The sequence below is a fragment of the Takifugu flavidus genome, chromosome 20 (assembly GCF_003711565.1).
Source record: "Takifugu flavidus isolate HTHZ2018 chromosome 20, ASM371156v2, whole genome shotgun sequence".
Lineage (NCBI taxonomy): Eukaryota > Metazoa > Chordata > Actinopteri > Tetraodontiformes > Tetraodontidae > Takifugu > Takifugu flavidus.
In genome coordinates, this window is record NC_079539.1 from 4,883,521 (window position 1) to 4,903,002 (window position 19,482).

General features: G+C 45.9%; 1 protein-coding gene across 7 annotated transcripts in view; it reads left to right on the forward strand.

Moving 5' to 3' along the window:
* Window positions 1-538: 538 nt before the first annotated feature.
* garnl3 (GTPase activating Rap/RanGAP domain like 3) overlaps window positions 539-19,482 on the forward strand; it is a 39,075-nt gene continuing 20,131 nt past the window's right edge. For 3 of the 7 annotated variants that reach the window (XM_057018804.1, XM_057018806.1, XM_057018809.1), the window contains exons 1-2: window positions 539-1,063; window positions 12,636-12,705. In XM_057018804.1, the coding sequence (XP_056874784.1) occupies window positions 966-1,063; window positions 12,636-12,705 (168 nt within the window). In that variant the 5' untranslated portion in view covers window positions 539-965. Of the gene's footprint in view, window positions 1,064-9,367; window positions 9,667-9,695; window positions 9,825-12,635; window positions 12,706-19,482 lie in introns of those variants that run through there. The other 4 variants (XM_057018803.1, XM_057018805.1, XM_057018807.1 and 1 more) reach the window with 3 other exon arrangements.

Below are 19,482 nucleotides of genomic sequence, written 5' to 3' on the forward strand. Positions count from 1 at the left end.
GTGTTGTTTTAGCAAAGTGGTTGTCTGGTTGGTGATATCCTTTAAAATGCTAATAGTACTCAATCGTCCTGAGCTGACTTGGATGTGGAGATTGTTTAAAAAAATGTTTTTTCAGTTGAAAGGATGATGGGGGTGTGTGGGGGGTTGGCTGTTGAATTTGACAATTAGTATGACTTGCTAGTTAGCATGAAGATTAGCTCCTGACATGTACTGGGGGGGGTGTCTATTGTAAAAGTAAAGTCGGTCTAACAAGGGAGGTAAAGCGGTAAAGCTCCAACTGCGGGTGGGGGGCAGAGAGGACCAGGCTACAATAAATCCCACCAGTAAAAGTAGAATTAAATCCAAGCTGCATAAGCACGGAACATTCACCAAGAGGTATTTACACATGTTTGCAGTTGTTTACTCATTGGCAGAATATCAACAATTCCTAACCCCGTCCCTCTCTCTCTCCCCTCCTCTCTCTCTCTCTCTCTCTCTCTCTCTCTCTCTCTCTCTCTCTCTCTCTCTCTCTCTCTCCATCAGTTTCATTAAGTCATCGCGGAGCTGCCACTCAGTACCGAGCTCTCCCAGCAGAAGAAGGTCTGCGGGCTACAGTTCGGGACCATAAAACCTTCCCTGCTGGCCGACAGCGCGGTCGGTCCGCTCTGGCACAGATCTGCTCCGACCCGCCCGCATGGAGGCATCGCCAGGCCGGTCACCATGCGCCTCTGACCGCTCCAGCGCACCGTCACTCGTGTTGCCCGAGGAGGGTTTATAAAAAAAACAAAAAAAGTCTGCAGGATCACTTAGTCTGCTCCGCTGAGGTGGACCGAGCTCAGCTGCAGGATTTCCCCCTTTCTCCTCGGGAAGGTTTTCTCTTTCTCTTCTCTGATTCTCAATCCTCCGCACGTTTCTTTTTAAACACATTCTTCCCCCACTGAAGAGAACGCGCCGTTTCCCCGGGTCTACCTGCTCTTCCTGCACCGATGAATTCAGATAAAAATGTGTATCCCGGCAGAGACAAAGGCATCATGCGGAAGAGAGCCCTGCTCCTACGGAAAGGTTGCAGCTTCGAGATAACCAGGTAGGTCCCGTCTTTTCTTGTTTGGGACAAAAGGCGATCATGATGGCTAGACGGTGTCCCCCACCCACCCACAATCTGCAGTCACCTCAAGTGGCACTTGGAGAACACAGTTTGTTATGCGCCTGGTTTATCCAGGATCTGCTGGGTGTGTGTGCGCGCTTTATGGACGGAGATCCCCAACATATGCTGTGCTCAGAGATCACGGATTTACATTTTAACGGCGCCCCCCCCCCCCCCCTCAAATAAGACACAGCCTTTTTTGATCCACCTCCGGACGTCCACGGTCTGCTGAAGGAGCGTTACGCACGGTTCCGTTTCCCCCTGCACCTGACACCGCAGCGCTGACAACGCTGATCGGTGGCAGGACGCCGTAAATTGTCGTTTTTCTCGCGTAATTCGGGTTTTGATTGGCCGGTTCCATCACCGGGTGCCTCGCTGTCGTCCAATCGTGGGCCACGGGGGGGTTGTGGATTTCCACTCTCCACTTTATAGGAGATTGATGGCTCAGACTTTCTACTGTCACCCAAGCCCAGCTGGACGCCGGGGAGTTCACACACACACACGCGCCCGAGCACAACACCGACCGAAAATACACCACATGGGGAAAAACTGATGCCGGATGTCTTCTCAGTGGAGGCAAAAGCCTTCTGAGGATTTCTGCTCTGGAGGATCTAACCTGCCCATCAGGCCGGAATCATTCACTGTGTCTTCACCTTTACTGATGTGACGCGAGTTCCTTCCTCTTTCATAATCACACTCTGTACACAAGACTTGGCTGGGAAGGCTTTTTTTTTATAAGTGTGATTTTTTTTCTTCTTCTCTAAACAACGGAAATTTCAAATCCACTATCCATGAGACTGCAAGCATGCCACGGTGGAGGAGGAGTGCTCACCTTTGACTCGGCATTACGGGACCTAATCCCGTCATGGCTGCCACACCGTTTATCAGCATCTTGATTGCCACTAGATTATAGTTCCAGTACTTCACCTCCCCATTTCCCACCTCTGGTGTCATTTCCTGCTACATTGAGGAAACAGGCTGGGGTGCACAAGAGCAGAAACTTGCCCGAGACCACGCTTCACAGCTCCAGCATCGTTGGCCTCAGCTCTGGCCGGCGGTGTGCCAAAAACCTGCCTTTCACATCAGCCCTCTCTGCTAATTCCCCTAATTTCTCTGCAGCCCAGTTCCCCTCACTTTTCGCCACGGTTCTTAGAGTCGCATTTGGAGGCTTCCTTGCAGGCTGCAAGCATTTTAACAATCAATCAGGGCCGGGCCCGAACTGCAGAAATATAGACGCTGGGCTACATTAAGGCAGATTTGAAGGAGTCTTAAGTGAAGGGCTGCTGCTGCTGCATCGTATGTGTATAATTCATTACATTGCAGAGATGAACCAACATGGACGGCGCACGTGGACGGCTTCATGAGTGCGGTTATTCCGTTTCGGCGTGCAGCACACGCACAAAGGCCAAAGTGTTTCCACGTGTTTGCCTGTGGACTTCTGTCATGAGGAATCCAGACCTGCCCACTTTCCCTCAGGCTACAGGAGCAGACGGACCCTGTGCCGTCAAGTCAAAGTGCCATTAGAACTCACTTAGCACTTACTTATCCAGGCACGGAGATAATTAGGGTTTAGAATAATTACCTTAACCCTTTACCACCCAAATCTAAATCTCATGAGAAGTTTGTCTGTGATAAATTGCACATTGTGCTGCCTTGACAAAAGCACCTGTTAAATTAGGACTTTGGACCCTGATTTATGGAGGTGCGACTCATTTCTGCTGGCCAGTTTGGAGATATCCGACAAGTGTAGAGTGAAAATCCAACTGGAGCCTTTGCAAGGCATTCTGATCAGTTCTCCGGGATATGTAGCGTGTGACGTACAGCCGTGCAAAAGATTTATTCATTGAACACCTCTGTAACAATAGCAGACATCTGATCACCTTTTTGTCCCTTCATATAACTAATGACAGCGATGTTAGAATCAGGATTGTTTGGACTTTATTTGACTTCTGACTCCTAGCAGCCCGTTGCTACGTTAGCAGCTGCAAGCCAAAGACACTCTGTCTCGTTGCATCCGACTGTCTGCGTGCAGCAAAGGGGTTTCATTCTTTTTTCTTTTTTTTAAACAAGCTTAAGCTCTCTGAGTCTTAAAACCTGAGAGGGAGCTGGAGATCATCCAGGAACATCTAATCCCGATCTATTTATTCTCTTTCCATTTCATTTTCATAACAATTGTAGCATCTCTTTGTCTCTAACCACTTCCAGCCGACCTGGTGAGATTAAACTATGGTGACACTTGGAGGAGCCAAGAAACCGTTGGCTCTGCTCTGACCACAAACTGGCAGAGCCGATATGAAGACGTCTTGCCAGGGAAATTATGTGTGCAACAAGGAAGTTTAAAAAAGAAAAAAACTACTATAAACTACACCAGATTGGGGGGGGGGGGGGGGGGGGGGGGAATTTGTTTTCTTCAACTGCTTAGTTGAAAAGACATGAGTAGTTCATTTAAGGAAAGGCATGTGTGGGTGCATTACTGGGCCATGATGGAAGAGACGCCTCTCTTTCACTGAGCTACCACGAGGCGGTATGTCATGGGAACGCCAGCCTCCCGGGTTTAAATGTGCTTCAGAGCTGCGGGGAACCGTTAACCAGGTTGAGTTCACAAAGTTTGGCAGGATCGGTTGGCGTTGAAATACGTAAAATATCGGTCCGGCCCCCCCTTCCCCCCCTCCACCAGTGCAGCCACATTAACTGTCCTGAAACAGACCGCTGAGACTCCAGCAGAGGCTTTGACTGTCCTCGTTGCACGTATTCGTCTTCCTCCCTTAACGTCTCATTTCAAAAATGCATTCCAAGCACTATCCTCCGTGCCCGTTAATAGGCCGGCGAGGCTTTCCGACCAAGGGTTGAAGCATAACTGACGTCTTCACTGATTAAAACAAAGCAGAGTTCATCAGTTCACATGTACCCGAGCCCAGAGCAGAGTAAAATATGTATCACAGTTTGTGGTTTCCTGCGGAAGCTTTTACAGTCGGCTTTGAAGGCAGACGTCGTGTTTTGAGTGTAGTGTTTTCACAGCCGTTGTTATGCGCAGTGGAAGTAGCCGCGGTGGACTGTGCTGCTATATTGTCCCTCCCTGGCTTCCATACATCATAAAGGCGTCAGGAGGCCAGTTCAGGGGATAACTGACAGCTCTGCTGACTAAAGGCATTTCCCCTTCACGCACACGGTCAACATCATTCGCCTCTCTCACATTTGTATTTAACCTTTCTTTAGCCAGATTTTTTTTAAAAAAGCCCTGTTCACATCAAGACCTCCTTCACAGCTCTCAGGGCTGTTTTCCACCATAGCAAACATGTTTGCATTTAGCAAAAGGGAACAAAGTGACTTCAAATGGACAGTTCGCTTTTCTGTTTTATTTATGTCACACATATGTGTCCAGAGGAGAAAAGAGAGAGAGAGAGAGAAAGTTTATTTGATAGTAATCAAAACCATTTCAGAATTCTAAAATGCACAATGAAACTCTGGAACACAGTAAATATTCCTTGAAATGATTTATACCTTTGTTTGTAACTGTCTTATTTTCCATTATTTTTTTAAAAATGCACTTAACTATGCAATGATAAATAATAGAGATGTTTCTTTTGCAGTTTAATGTTGAAGCATTATGAGAAAAGCTCTATCCATCGATCGTGACCTTTAACAGGGTCACGGGGGTCATATTATTAATCGGAAGAGGTCTTTTTGCCTTTTTGTTGTTATCAATAATTCATGGCGGCAAAATCAGTAAAGATGTGTTGGTAAAAATAGAAATTGAGTAAATACAACACAGAATTTGGTTACAGCTGGTATTTGTTTCGTCTTTTTCCCCCCTCAAACAAACAATCGCAAATATTTAGAAAATCCCAGAATGGAATGAATGCAGTAAAAACCTTCACGTTTGAGCATCGTGCTGTTAAAATCAAGACTTTACCACCAGCCTTGGTGTGAGTAATCGTAAAGACGGAGCGTTGTGTTTTTAATTTCCATAGGAAACTGCACTCTGCTCGGGCGCCCAGTCGCTGCCTCAGTGAGGTCTGATAAACACGGAGCTGTAATCACTCCCATATGTGGCTGCATAGCTCAGCACAGCTCAGTCATGCGCACTCTGCAGCGCCACAGGCTCGTTTACACAGAAAAATAGATTCAAATTACTATCAGGAAAAAAAAGACAAAAGGGGGGGGGGATCCCTTCCTTGATTAGAACCCTTTGTAAAAACTCTAAGACCGAAACATCTGCTTCCATTTAAGGGTTTAAAACACATACCTACACATTAAACGCACTGCAGCGCGAAAGCTCGGAGGCTGGAAAAACATTTCCATTATAGTTGGCTGGAGTAGCCCCAGTGTAACGCAAGTTATACTTAAAGAGGGCTGAAATGTCGCCAGTGCATGCCACAAGCCGCTTGACGACGAGTCATTCAAAGCCTTTTTAAAAAAATCAGTGTCCCTGTCCGAGATTCTGCAGAGTGAGAGTGTTTTGAAGCTCAGAGCGCCGAGTCTGTGTGTACAGTACACTGAGAGGTTTCCTTATATATCAGGCCTGCTGCCCCCATCATAACCCTGAACCCAGCCAACCAGGAGAGACAAAAGAGGAAGTGGAACAAGACTGTGAAGGGTTGGTTTTACCCTGTGGTTCTATAGGAGACCAGCCAAAAGCTCTTAGCAGTAACAAAGAAAAAAAAGAGAAATGCAGAAGCACAGTTTTACCATATGTGCGTATAGAAGTTCTAAGAAGGGTTCAGTAACAGATGAGGGTGTAAATATGTGGTGTTATTATGTTGTTTATGGATTGATGTTCTTTGAAGAGAAGTTCCAAGGAATTTCCCCCTCGGCTTCAGGATTACTAGTTGCTGTTGCGCCTGAGCATAAATGTGAATCTGGTTTATATATATGGGCCATAAAATATTATGTCTTTAGGCAACGTAAATTACACATAGTTTCTCTTCATAGAAACGCATTAATTCATTAATTAAATCAGTAATTCAGAGTTTTCTCTGGTGACCGTATGTCATTTTACAAGGCGTCGTTGGTTGTCATATATATTTTTACCACACGAGGGCAGAATCTCCACGTAATAAGGTCCAATCACGTTGTAAGTAAACGGCTTGAAGCAAGGCGAAAAGAGGAAAATAGAGGAAGTAGGAACGAATTCTGGCCAAAGAAAGGGTGTTTAATCTTTTAAAGAAATGCATTAAGGACATTTACACTGAGATTAATCTTGAACTCCATATATCCTCTAGAAGCTGAGGTAAACCTCGCATGTGCTTCTTTGTGTTTTTGAATTACTCAGTAATCAGACTTCATCAGTACACACACACACACACACACACACACACACACACACACACACACACACACACACACACACACACACACACACACACACAACACACACACACACACACACACACACACACACACACACACCTGTAGTCAAAGAGCCAAGGGCAGGAATGTCCAAGGCCGGTCAGCTCGCCACAGACAAAAGGTTAATTCATCTGATCACTTTAATGAGAGTGCCACCATCAATCGCCACCGGCTGACATTTGTGACATTTTACAGAGGCCACCTTGGTGACCTGTTGACATTTAGGGCGTGCATTAACAATGAGGCCGGTGTCTGAATCCAAATCATATTAATGTACATGGACACGTGCATGCGTGTAAGACTACTAGACCAAAGTACTGTACGTCTCTTACATTCTCCAGAAATGAAGAAATTCTGAAGAATAGCTTAGCCCATATGAGCCATGATTAAATTACTAAATGGATACATTTGATTCTGTCTTTTTCTTCTTTTATAAACCTGCCAAAAATGAAAACACCATCAAATGAAACCATGAACATTGTTGTTTTTATGCTTTTCTGTGTAGAATTGACCCACACAGACGCACAGTGAAGTCATTAACAGCTCATCTGATCGTGTTGTCTCGCCTCACACTCTTGCTTTGAGTCCGTCCCTGGGAAAGGTACTGCGGTCAGAGACGGCTCCGCTGATGAGGCTGAAACCCCCCTGCACTGTGTCAGAGTGAAGCTGATGTAGCTCAAAGGGATTAGCACGCCATTGACTCAAGAACGTCAGATCTTTGAGGGCTTCGCTGGCTACACACGAACGCACACATGCCAATGTTGACACGCACGCGCACCCACACATCTATTGTGTATCTGTCAACCACAAACCTTGCTAGCGTGGACACACACACTCAGCCAACAACACACCTACATTTAATTCCTGGTCTTTGAAGTTGTATTTGTTTGGGCAGTGCAAAGCCTGGGATAGTCTATCGCTGCAGGGTCTCACACACACACACACACACACACACATGAACACACATACAGGAGGGCTTCAGGTCACAGCAGAAGAAAATTAGATGTTTCCTGCACGTGACCAACGATGGCGGCAGTAGTGGCTCAGGCTGAGGACGACCTTTTGATCCACTTTTAAAGATGATTTGAATCGTCTTTTCAATATGACATTTGATGATGAACACACACTTCCCTTTCACCGAGTCTGTACAGAAAGGTTAAGGCAGAGTGCTCAGTGGAAAAGATCCCTGTGGACAGGGTCACTGAGAGCAGATCATTGATAATCAAGCATGTTTGAGGGTTGTCAAACCAACAAGTGTTCCACTGGATGATGGATTTTTCCACCTCTCCGATTCTTCATCTTCCCACCAACAGCTGCTGCAGCTGTCGCAAAAGTCTTCATGAGCAATTTCACGCCGGTAAAGCCGAAGACTTTATACTTGTTGTTTTTGGTGGATCCATTTCCCCCCCTTGCGTCAACACTTGGCTTGTGTGGTTCTGAGCTGGTATTTGTGTTACAGTCAGAGATTCGGGGTGATTCTCAGGCTGGCCTTTGGACAGGAAGTCTTTCTTCCCTTTGCAAACCAGAAGGCCTCATGCAAATGCCTTGTGATGCTGTGTGTTAGCGTGTCCTGTTTATATAAAGCCTCTGAACATGCGTGCATGTGTGAGTGATCGCCTTTAGGGCTCTAATTAGAGGTGACACCAGTGTTCAGGTGTCAGAGGTTGACTGTAACTTGATCCTAAAGGAAAAAAATGAATGCTTTGTTTACAGTATGGCTTTAAAATGATCGTTTCCCCCCTCTGGCTGCTGCAGGTTTCAGCTGCGGGTTTTATATAGAGTCCCATTCAGTGCAGATGTGGTGCGCTGGTGGCTTTGGGTGTTTTCCTGTGATGTGGCGTGCCACTGAGGGGGTGTTCTGCTGATTAAAAATTGATGTGCAGCTGAGTGCTGTGTAGCCCGAGCTGAAAATTCCTGCACTCGCTCATGGTGTGTGTGCTTGTGCGTGCGTGCGTGTGCATGAAAACCGAGCTGCGGCTGAGCTATTACGACGGTATCGGATTTACCAAAGCTCACGTTTCACGTATCGCGCGTGAAATAGGAGGGAGGGGAGCAGACAATGCAAATGAAGTCTGTTTCACACATTGGGAGTCATTATATCCTAATTCTGTTGTTCAGAACGTTTCTGCAAGTCTCCCATTTCAGAAATATTTAAAGAACCAGAGCCAAACGCGCAGGAAAACCTGCCGATATTATATTTCATTGAACTAAATACGGATGTCTGACTTTACACTGACTTTCATAAACTCCTATTCTTCTGTTTGTGGCTCCACCACAGAGCGCATCAAGTGCTGAATTCATTTTCTGTTTGATTGGACAGAATCTTAGAGAGAAAAGGGTTTTTTTGTAGTGAATTATCAGTGTTTTTGATCCAACTTTTTAAGATATGAATGTACAGACTAGCTTTACATATAATTTACATGTATTTCATTGTTGATTAGTAAAAAAAAATAACCCAGTTTGTTCTATATAAAAGTATTGAATAAACAAACAGTGCTTAAATGATGTGCTTAAACACATCTTGCTATAGCACCATTTCCAGCTCCTGTTAGTGATTCAGTTATCTGTTATCAATTATCTATTCAATTATCTTCAATTATCTAAAAAAAAAAACCTCATAAGACTGAAATTTTCTCAGTTCGCTGAGGGTCGTATCGAGTTTCTGCAGGCTGTAGCTGCTGAAGCCGAATTGGAAGGAACAGTGAGCCAAACAGGGAAAATAACAAAACACAGAGCCAGAGAGGACAATCTGCTCTCAGTGCTGGCTTTTGCGCTGCAGAGCCTCCAGCTAAAGCTGTGGTGTACTGAAATTCACTATTGACGTGAGCGTTGTAAAGAGGGGCGTGTCATTGTGTGTGTCACACAGAGAGAGAAAGAGAGGGAGAGAGAGAGAGAAGTAAGCACACACACACACACACACTCCTATGGCAGAGTTGTTCCGCTTCGTCTTTGCGCGCTGACAGGTTCCGCGCGGAGGTCATAGGGGGGAAAAATAGTCCGACCACCAGCAGCGTCCGCCTCAGCTGTTGCCAGAGTTTGCAGAGGGATGTTCCTGCTCTGAGGAGACACAGAGGAGGAAGGACAGAAAAGTCGCCGGGTCTGCCGTTGCTGACTTCCCCCGCAGGACTAACATCGAATGGGGACATGAACAGTGTGGATCCAGCGTCCAACAAACTGTTGACATTCAATCAGCGGTAAACCAGCGACAACCGTCTTTCCGCGTTTGTGCATGTTCGCCTCTCATCTGTTGAATGCTGCCTGTCACATCCCCGCAGCGCTGCCTGCGTCTCGCTCAGAAACCAGCAGAGATAAAGCTACCGACACCTGCGCGGACGCGCAAAGCAGTTCGTTGGTGCGTAAAGTTCCGCTGCTGGAGTGTCCAATAATGGTGACAGTAAGCCTCCGAGCTCTTTATTTAGTGCTCTTTTTATTGATTTATTAATTTATCTTGAATCTTCGCTGCATGCAGAAGCGGATCGTCACTGAATCCACAAGTCCTGGATGTGACGACGCTTCTCACCAGCCTCCATTCTCATCCGCGACATTCTCAGCTAAACTGCAGTCAACTGAATGTGAAATTACAATTAAAATAATTTAGCTTTTGATTGTAGAGGAGGCCGTTCATAGTGGACACGGAATGCTCTGAATTATTCATGACGGGCTTTTTCCCCCCACCAGTTATGCGTCAAAGAAATGCATCATAAAAACCTAATAGTGTTTAGGTGAGTTAGGCTGTTGTATTCAGGAGTAGTAGGGTTTCAGCCTTTATATGGAATATGGTGCCCAGGCAGGTTTTAACAGTGGAAAGATCTACAGTGACACCTGACCAGAGAGAGAGAGAACAGGTAAACACTGCTCTGTGGTTAACATTCACCATTGTTTTGCATGTGTGAATGGGGAGGATAGAAGATCAGAAAGGTCCTGAAAATGGATATGAAGTGCTATAATGACGCTGGTGTTGGTTGCTTTTGGTGGGATAACCTGATACATGCATAAGAGGCGGGTTTCCTTCTCTACCTGTGTTTTCATGGATGGAAAGAGCCCTGGGACACCATCAGTGGCAACAAAAATGGCTGGGGGTAAATCAGAAATGTGAAAAAAAAAGTTGCCGCTCGGGTAGAAACGGGTCGCAACGCGCTTGCAGAAGAAATGGAAGGTGGGGGTCCGAGTTTGACGTTTACTAATTGACTAAAAGACAGTATCGAGCAAGCCATCATCTGACGTGGACCGTCTTCCAGATCAGCTGATTTAGTCGAGATTGCGAGCCGAGCTTTGCCTCCATGTCCTGAAAGAAGGAACACAATTCCTCCACTCTTCAGAGGAGGAGAGACGGGGGAGCCAGTCTGCCTCATCTTTTTGCTCTGGCTGACAGGACACATCAAGCCTGCGCCCATGTTTCATTACTAAGAGCAACACAGAGATAATAAATACCTGTCTCTTTCTAAGACCTATTTCTTTCCTCTTCCAAAGTCATTTTTCTTTGGCGAGCACCCCGTGTGCTTCTGGAACGTGAGCTGCCGTGATGTAAAGTTATGATATCTGAGGAAGTGCCCGACCTTTACAATAGGAGGTGTTCAAATGTTCCACAAGTCTCCAGTGTTATCAGGATGCAGTAGTCTGGTATGGAGTCATACTAGCAACCCTAGCTATTAAAAAGCTAAATGCTTCTTAACATTATGACAATTTTAGTGACAACAGAAAATTGGTACCGATGTTGCATCTGTCCTTTTCGCTTCATTCTAACAAATCCTTGCATTTACCTTGAATTTACCTTGAATCGGGTAATTTTGAATCCTTTAGTTTAGATATTGTGGCAAGAGCGAGCTGTGAAAGCGACGATCCGCTTCTGAAGCTTGTTCACATTGTTACCTCGCACTCTAACAGAAATCTGAAAATATCATCTTGGAGCATTGGTGACAGGTACACCCTCCCTGTTCTGCTCCCTGCTCAAGACACACACTCTCATAACTTATTCTACCTTGTAAGGCGTTAACACAGCTTTTTGTACCTTCAAAAACCACCCCGTCTTCCCCTCCTCGAAGAAGACGAGCTTCACCCGTGATTTTCACTGGGACGAGAGGTGTGGCGGCAACAATTAATCAAGCCCTTCAGTGTGTAACATTTTAGATTACTCCTCTTCTTAAAGGAGAGGCAGAAGCGTGACTAGGGCCCTTCAGAAATAAAAATAAAAGCACCCTCAGACCCCACCCAAACATTGAGGAACTGAACGTGCAGCGTGAAAGCAGCTGAGGAGGCAGTGATGAATGTATTCTGTGTAGTACTCACTTTAAATGTGCCCTTTAAGCTCAAGTGTACATTATATATTACTAGCCCCACTTTGCTTTTGTCTGCTGTGCAGAGAGAAAGAAAAGCCTGATGAGGGAGGTCACTTAGAGGGGGGGGGGGGGGGGGGGGTGAGTCAGACTGGGAGTGAATTGGGTGCAAAAAAGATGCAGGTCATACCCTAGTACACATTAAATATACACATCTTTTTATTATTGGTCTTGCTTTGTGGTCAGGCTGAAATAAACCTGGTTGCAGAGATACGGTTAGCTGTACTTTGCTAATGCTAATGTGAGCTAATGGTTTACACAAGATCCTTTGGTAAATTGAAGCAACAAGACAACAAATTTCCTTAGAAACTGAAAGGGGTTCCTAAGTTCTCAATTTGTCAGAACCTTAAGACAACAATGACTTTTACGACATGCTCCTTCATTTTGATCTGTCTTTCTGTCCGACGTTTTGGCCCAACATGTGTGTGTTTGTGTCCGTGTGACAGCATTTGCAGTATCCTGCACACACGTTTGAGTATGTGACCAGTGTTCGGCTCTCTCAGCCAGTCTCCATCTATCTCCCGGGCTTTAATTCAATCAGGACCATTGTCTCAATCAGGAGAGGGTTGGCCACCCTTACTGGCCAGCCACCGGCAATGACGGACTCCAGACGAGCGAACCAAAGGGGACAAGGGAAGTGGGGAGAGAGAAGGGCGAACACGTTGCAAATGAAAACAATCCTAACATAAGTGTGGTTCAAAAAAACTGTCTTCAGCACCCGGATGCTGCAGGTGTCACATCTGTAAGAGCTCTGTAGTTGGTGTCCGCGCCCCCGCCGGATGCCGGGCAGGCTGCCTTTCTGACCGTGTGCTGTTATTACTGTTTTGCAGCTCTGCCTCGGAGGACTTGGGATGCAGGCGTGGAGACTTCAGCAGGAAACATTATGGTTCAGTAGAGCTGGTGAGTCCCATCCACAGTTAATTGCCGTCTTTGTGCTTCGGCGTGACTGGCTCCTCATCCCCGTCGTGAACTCCCCCCCTCCCCCCATCCCTTTGCTATGTTTTCCCTTTTCTATTGGCGTAGCGAGGGGGAGGCGTGTGTGTGTGTGTGGGGGGGGGGGGGGGGTGATGAGTCATTACGTGCTGGGTGTGGTCCGGTGATGCGCTCAGCCAGGGTGGCTCGCAGCGGGTCTAGCTGATGCAGGACTCCCCTGCCTGCAAAGTTAATTTCTTCTGTTTCGACACCGCCGGCTTAAAGTGGCAGCGCTCCGCTCTAGATTCTCCAGCTGTCATATCGGCGTTGCGTTAGGGGGATGAGTGTATGTGATGTCGGCCTCCACCATGAGCCAAGTCTGTGCACCCTGATAGCTGGCAGAAACAGGAAGTCTCACTGTTGTGCTCGGACCTTTGTGCTTCCTGTTGGAAGTCTGTCCACAAGCGCCGCACGCTCGGCCTGCGACTGATTAGCTGTTGAGGAGAAACCGCATGTCGCCCATCAACACTGTCAGACTGACACCACACAGAAAGCCACGTGTGGGGGTGTTTTGTGAGAAAAAAAAAGAAAAAGAGCCAGTCAATGCAGCGGCACGTCGTTTCAGCGCGCACTTTTTAGAATCCATCCTCCTCTTCTATGAGAGCCTTGTCAAATATTACGGTTTCAGTTTGAATTGCAGGCTTCCTTTAGGTGGAGCTACGAATATCTCTACGCAGGAAAAACACTGCCGATAAAAGCCGATCTGTAATCCATCACCATGAATTACTATTCCAGATTATGACAACCTGCCGTCACAGATTAGGCTAATGGATGCTAAAATGTAAGCAGATCCATTCATCCCGGGTTTGATGCTTACAAGAGCCTCTGTCTATCTTTATTTCTGCGCTTTATTTCCGCTAAATCCCAGCAAATGTTCGCCGCAGCCGGCCAGAAAACCACCACAAATTTGTTCAGTGGTTCATTTTCTTAATGAAAAAGTCGTCACATGTTTGGGTTTAACTCCAAAAATGCCCCGAGAAATGTTTTGGCTCGTTCTTACGTTCAAGAGCCAAAACATGTGAATAGAAGCGTGAATTACTCATAAATCTTAGAAGGGACAAATTCTCATTATCTAATCCTTAAGGGATTAGAGGCTGTGCAGTTATGTTTGATAGAAGAGAAAGTGGATAATGGGAAATGAATGCGGGGCTTGATAAGCCCAGGTTGATCTTTAAAAACAACCTGGGGGATTATAAACCCATGCTGCCATGGTGCATTCCAGCAATTTTCTTTGGTCTTTGTTGCTACAATAAAATGAAGTATTCAATTCATCTTGGAAAATGAACTTAATTGCTCATTTGAACAAGAAAATAAAGTTTTGTGGGCGGAAAAGTTCTTTGGAATGACACAGCTGATGGGCTTAGTCAACTGGGTTGTCCTGAGCCACACAGGCTTTGTCTTTTCTCCTTTGACCTTCTCTGAGAGACCCTGCCAGGGACAATCTGCCTCCAACAACATGGTACCAGGGGACATAAGGGGCGGCCGAGGCCGAGCAGCACTGGCGTTGGTCTGGGTGCATTTTCTGACAGGAGGAGAACAGTAGGAGGATCATAATGATTCATTGGCAGGAATTGGATCGTTTTAATAAAATGCACGGTGAATGTGTCAGATTTGGCACAGAAACCACCCAGATGTTTTAAAATGAATCAACGTGGTGCTGGGATACAGTACAAAATAAAGTTGATCCATCACTAAAAGATACCACTTCAGCAGTGTATTCCTGATGAATTATGTAATATTTGAGCTGTGTAGAGAGCTCCTGTCATGCTGCCTATAAAGACTAAATGTGAAATTCACTGAATACACCAGAGAATAAGACCCAGCAACACATTTAGGTCAACAGAGACAAAGGGAGGGATGGAGAGGTGAGAGGTAGGTGCTGGCAGCAATCACTCAGATGAGGAAGTGCCAGTCACTGTTTTTGACGAAAGAATGAGCCAAACTTGCATCCTGTGGGGTTGAAACAGTGGCCGGGGGGCAGACAGCTCCACTCCCACCTGCTCTCCAGCGCTGCCGTGGCCGCCTTGGAGGCTTTTAACTGCACTTTCACATTGAATTTATTCTCACTCTCAGCGTGTGTGCGTCTCACTCCGAACGACTGCATCAGCCAGTGTGTTTATTGACATTAAAGCGGGAGCGTTCGGCTCCCTCACAACTGTCTGGAGGTTAAGTGGCAGCTGCATGCTTTGTTTTTAATCCTCTAGTATCACAGTATGTTATTATTGGTGTTAAAACATGCCAAACTTTTGAAGAAAACATTTACTAAGCTTCATCTTTGTGCATTTAATTGGGATCAAGTGTGCTTTATTAATCATGAAAGCTATATAATGGTGTCAGTGTCAGATCATAAATCTCAATAGTGTAAATGTTTTTGGGCTCTTTGCTTCTCTGTAATTATAAAAAGCAAAGATTTCTGGAACTGCTGTTCACATGAGGGGATTATCATGCATATAAAGATGAGCTTCTTACAACGCGGACTGGTTGGTAGTGCATTGATGAAAGCAATTAAGTGTTGCATTTATTAAAACGAGCCTATGGAAGTGTCATCACTGTGATTCCCGGCCATTAAAGCGAAGATGTCGGTCTCACGACGGCCACGCAGGAAAACTAGCTGCTTCTTATAAGTATGCAGATGCGTCATGCTGGCTAAAAATAGCCACATTTGCTTGTTTTATTGAGTCACCTCTGACAAAAAGACAAAAAGCCCAAAATTGGCTAGCTCAATGCAACAGGTTGTTGGAGTAACTCACATGCAGCAGCATGGATCCCACAATCAACAACAGCCTCAGCTCCGCACATATTCCCATCTGCTTTTGTCATCTATTGAAAATATTCCCTAGAGACCCTGCTGACATTGAGATCCGTTCTGACCGTATCTCATCTCTGCATCGGCCACACTCACCCCTTGTTCCTTTACATAAATGATAATCTGCAGAGTGGTTGGCCTCCACGGCGCTTTACCATCCCAGACTGCACAATCTGCCCACTCTTGAGGACTCTTAACGCTGCTGCACCTTAACAATGGAGCTTGTGGGTAGGTGGGTGGGTGGTCAGATGCCTTCTAGAACAGTCCTCTGAAGTGTTGCACATATAGATGTGATGTTAATGTTAGCATAACTGGACTTTACATGTAGGAAGAGGCAGCCAGTGATCGTGAGCCTCAGCTTTCACTTCCTCCTTTAACTGCAGCCGGACTGTCTGAGTCAGGGGCTGAATTTTCTGACACCAACAGACATTTATGCTGGGATTTTTCTGCATAGCGTAACCTTTGTAGAGGATGCCGCTGAACTTGAGTACAAAGCCAACTAAGTGCAGACCTGCTTGTGCACACATGCGTTGGTTTGTCCAGTCGTCCTTATTGGGCCTTTACATTGACTTCCATTTATTTGTCCAGCTCAACCCAAACCGTAAATTCAACCCAACGCTGTTCACATGAAAGTCATCACCCTGACATTTAATGAAAACGTTGTCAAAAAAGATAAATACAGGCTGTCTCCAGCTCCCTTTATTTAATACTGATGATGCTGACATTTTAATATTTCCAGCTATTTAAGAGAACGCAGACTAAAGCTGGAAGAATAAGGCCACAGCAACATTTTGCAGACAGAACATTTGCATCAATTAAGGACCCATGTTCCATCATCAGACAAGGACATGCAGTTCCATCCGTTCCTTACAGGTTTGCTCTTTTAATTTAGTTGTTTTTTTGCTGTTTTTTTTACCCTCTCGTGTGCTCCGTAGAAAAGCCAATAGGAAATGTCATAGCTGGAAGGCTGAAAATGAGCCCCAACAATCAAATATGCAGCGTCTTTATATCTGAAATCTGCCTCCTTTCACCACAATCCTTCACCCCGCCGTGTTCTCTGCCTTCCTCTAAGACCGTGAGTGCGCATAATCAGGCCCTGTGATGAGATCAATTATCTATAAGCGGTCACAAAAGAATTGATCTAGAGCAACAAGGTGATGCACGAGTATGCGCGCACACGTGTGGGGATGCGAAGCACCGTGTATCTTTGCCCAGGGGGTTCCTTTGGGAAATCAGGGCCTGCGCCTGTACATCGTGAGCTCTGTTGAGTGTCTTTTGGTATGTTCAGGTCATGCCCTAAAATGGGAGCTTTATGTGCAGGAGAGAGAGTGTGTGTGTCCTTCCCGTGTCTACAAAGCTCTGCCTCATCGCCATGGGGTTCTCCATCGTGGAGGCGGCTGTTACTCTTTTATCATTTGCCTTTTTTCCTCGTTCCACGTCGCTCCCTGACTCCTAGTTGCATCATCCCCATTCAGGCCTCCTCTCTTTAGATTTGATGGCATTTCTCTTTTCCTCCACCGTTGCTCTTTGGCGGCGGCAGATGTTTTATGGCTTGTTTGTAAAAGCGGCTTCCCCTTTGTCCCCTGTTTCCTCTTTATTCCCCAGTCCAAGAGGGGTAGTTAGAGTGCGTTTCTCCCCTTCCAGACCACTCGACTGTTGCATGTTTTATAAGCAGCGGCTGCGTAATGCACGTGTGTCTATAGATGCAGAGCACTCCGTCGAGGGGTTTTATCACTCGGTTCCTCTGCTCTTTCTCATTTTTCACCTAGAAAGGCAGATAACCTCTTCACACCCAATACTTGCAGCCACTATGAGCGCACATTTACACAAAATGCCACTTCCCCCCGCCCACCGCAGGGAGACACACCTACAGTAGAGTGGTGGCGAATTGCTCTGTCTGAGCACTGAATTGGTTTCCCCTTCATTATCCTGCGATTGGACGGTTAATGTTGCGGGAGGCAAGAGGAATGAAGGAAGATAGCGGCCTACAGTTTTAGAATTTACTTTCCATTTTCCGCATGCATGCACAGAACACGCCACTCCAAACATGCCATCGCACAGGAAATCCACCGAAAATGAATTTGTTTTCCAGCCTATTAGTATGCATAAATAACGATAAGGCTGTGTTGTTGTTGGTTTTTTTCCCCCTGCAGCCTCTCCTAAGACACGACCAGTTATTGCACAGCAACCTCTCCGGTGTTTATCGGACCCTCACACCTGCAGGAAAAAAGGCCTGGCTTCTAATCATTGTATTTTATTTATATAGTTCAGCCTGGGGAGAAAATGCCGCCAGTGCATCGCCTGCATGCCGTGTTACCTTTTCATTATTTACCATTTAGATTTCAATTGTAAATTAGACAAAAGCCCAATTGATTCTATAGTCTATCCCGACTCCAAATGCAAGCTTTAAAGCTATAAATGATACCAGGAATTGCTGTAGCCGCATAGCAAGGAGGGTCTGAGGTTGATCTGAGGCTACGTAGAGTTGAATACACGTCTGTGTGGCGAATCAAAAGTATCCCTCATTGAGTGTGTGTGTGGGTTCTGAGATGGACCGGTGGGTTTGTCCAGGGAAGAGGTGGACGGGTGTCTCATTTAAAACCAGCTCCACGCGCGGTTGATGCAATACCTCAGAACACTGCCTGTCATATTTGACCAAGCAAAAAGAGTAAACAAAAGGTGCTTGCTCAGCATTGTCCCTCGCTGACGTCATCCCGGCGTCAGGCGTGGTAGCCGCTCGCCTCGCGGCTTTCAGCTTATCCAGCCAGTCAGCCTAAAGTGGCTTTTTTTGGTTGCCAAACCTGAATATGCATATCATTTTACACAGGAATCTAATAGAACCCAACTTGTGGATTTGCCTTCTTTAAAGTCTCAGCAGCATATTTCTGTAATGACGGTTAATGAGGTGTTGTTATCACCTCTGTGCAGCATTCCGAACATGTGAGTGACACATTGATTATATAATGACAGTCATACATTTCTTCTGCTTCATTAAGTTGGTGAGTGCTGTCAGGGAAATAATCCCGCGTAAAGCGAAGACGGGCATTGTCGACGGCCCGTGTTTGTCTTGCGATGACAATGAGTAGAAAGGAAACGCGGTTATTACAAAACGGCAAATATTTGGATCGTGACTAATTATTTTATAGTAATTTATCAAATGAAAATGCCTGAAATTTCCTGCTTGGCCCCCTCTTTTAGGCTCAGCCTGCAGTGCTCAACTGCTCTAATTGGTTGAACAGAAATGAGGCAATTTAATATCTAAACAGAACTGATCAAGTATACACGTATTATTTATTGATTAATCAGAGTTATTGCACCTGTATTTACTTCCTGGAGATCAGAGGCACATTCAGCGTTCATCCCTTTCTTCTGGGAATGTTTTTTTTCCTTTTTGCTTGGCCACCCTCCAACCATTTCCAGCCATCTGGATGTGTCAGAGTGCACGCCGGCCAGAATTGCATCAGAACTCCTTTCGCATTTGACATCTCGGCAGAGCAGGGACCTCTACCGGCGAGGGGAATGAAAGAGCTCTGACAGTAAATCCTAATAGGTGCAGAGGCCATAGGGCAGGATGGGAGAGCTGAGACTGGAGTAACAAGGGGAAGAGAGTCGGTCCGTTGCCTGGAAACAAAGCATCACTTGGTGCAGTGGCGTGTTGGGGATAAAAAGGAAAAGGGAACATGCAGAGGGATAGGTTGAAAGGGCCGAGATGAAGCTTGCGCATCACTCCAAATGGATTGAGGAGCGTTTCATGAAAACACAATTGCGTTTTAATTATCGCTAATAATCATCTAGGGAATCACGCGCACGGCCAACCGACAATAACCAGATTACCTTTCGAGCTAAACCCATGCCGCAGATAATCATTTAGAAGCCAGTAAAACTGCACCACCTCTGGC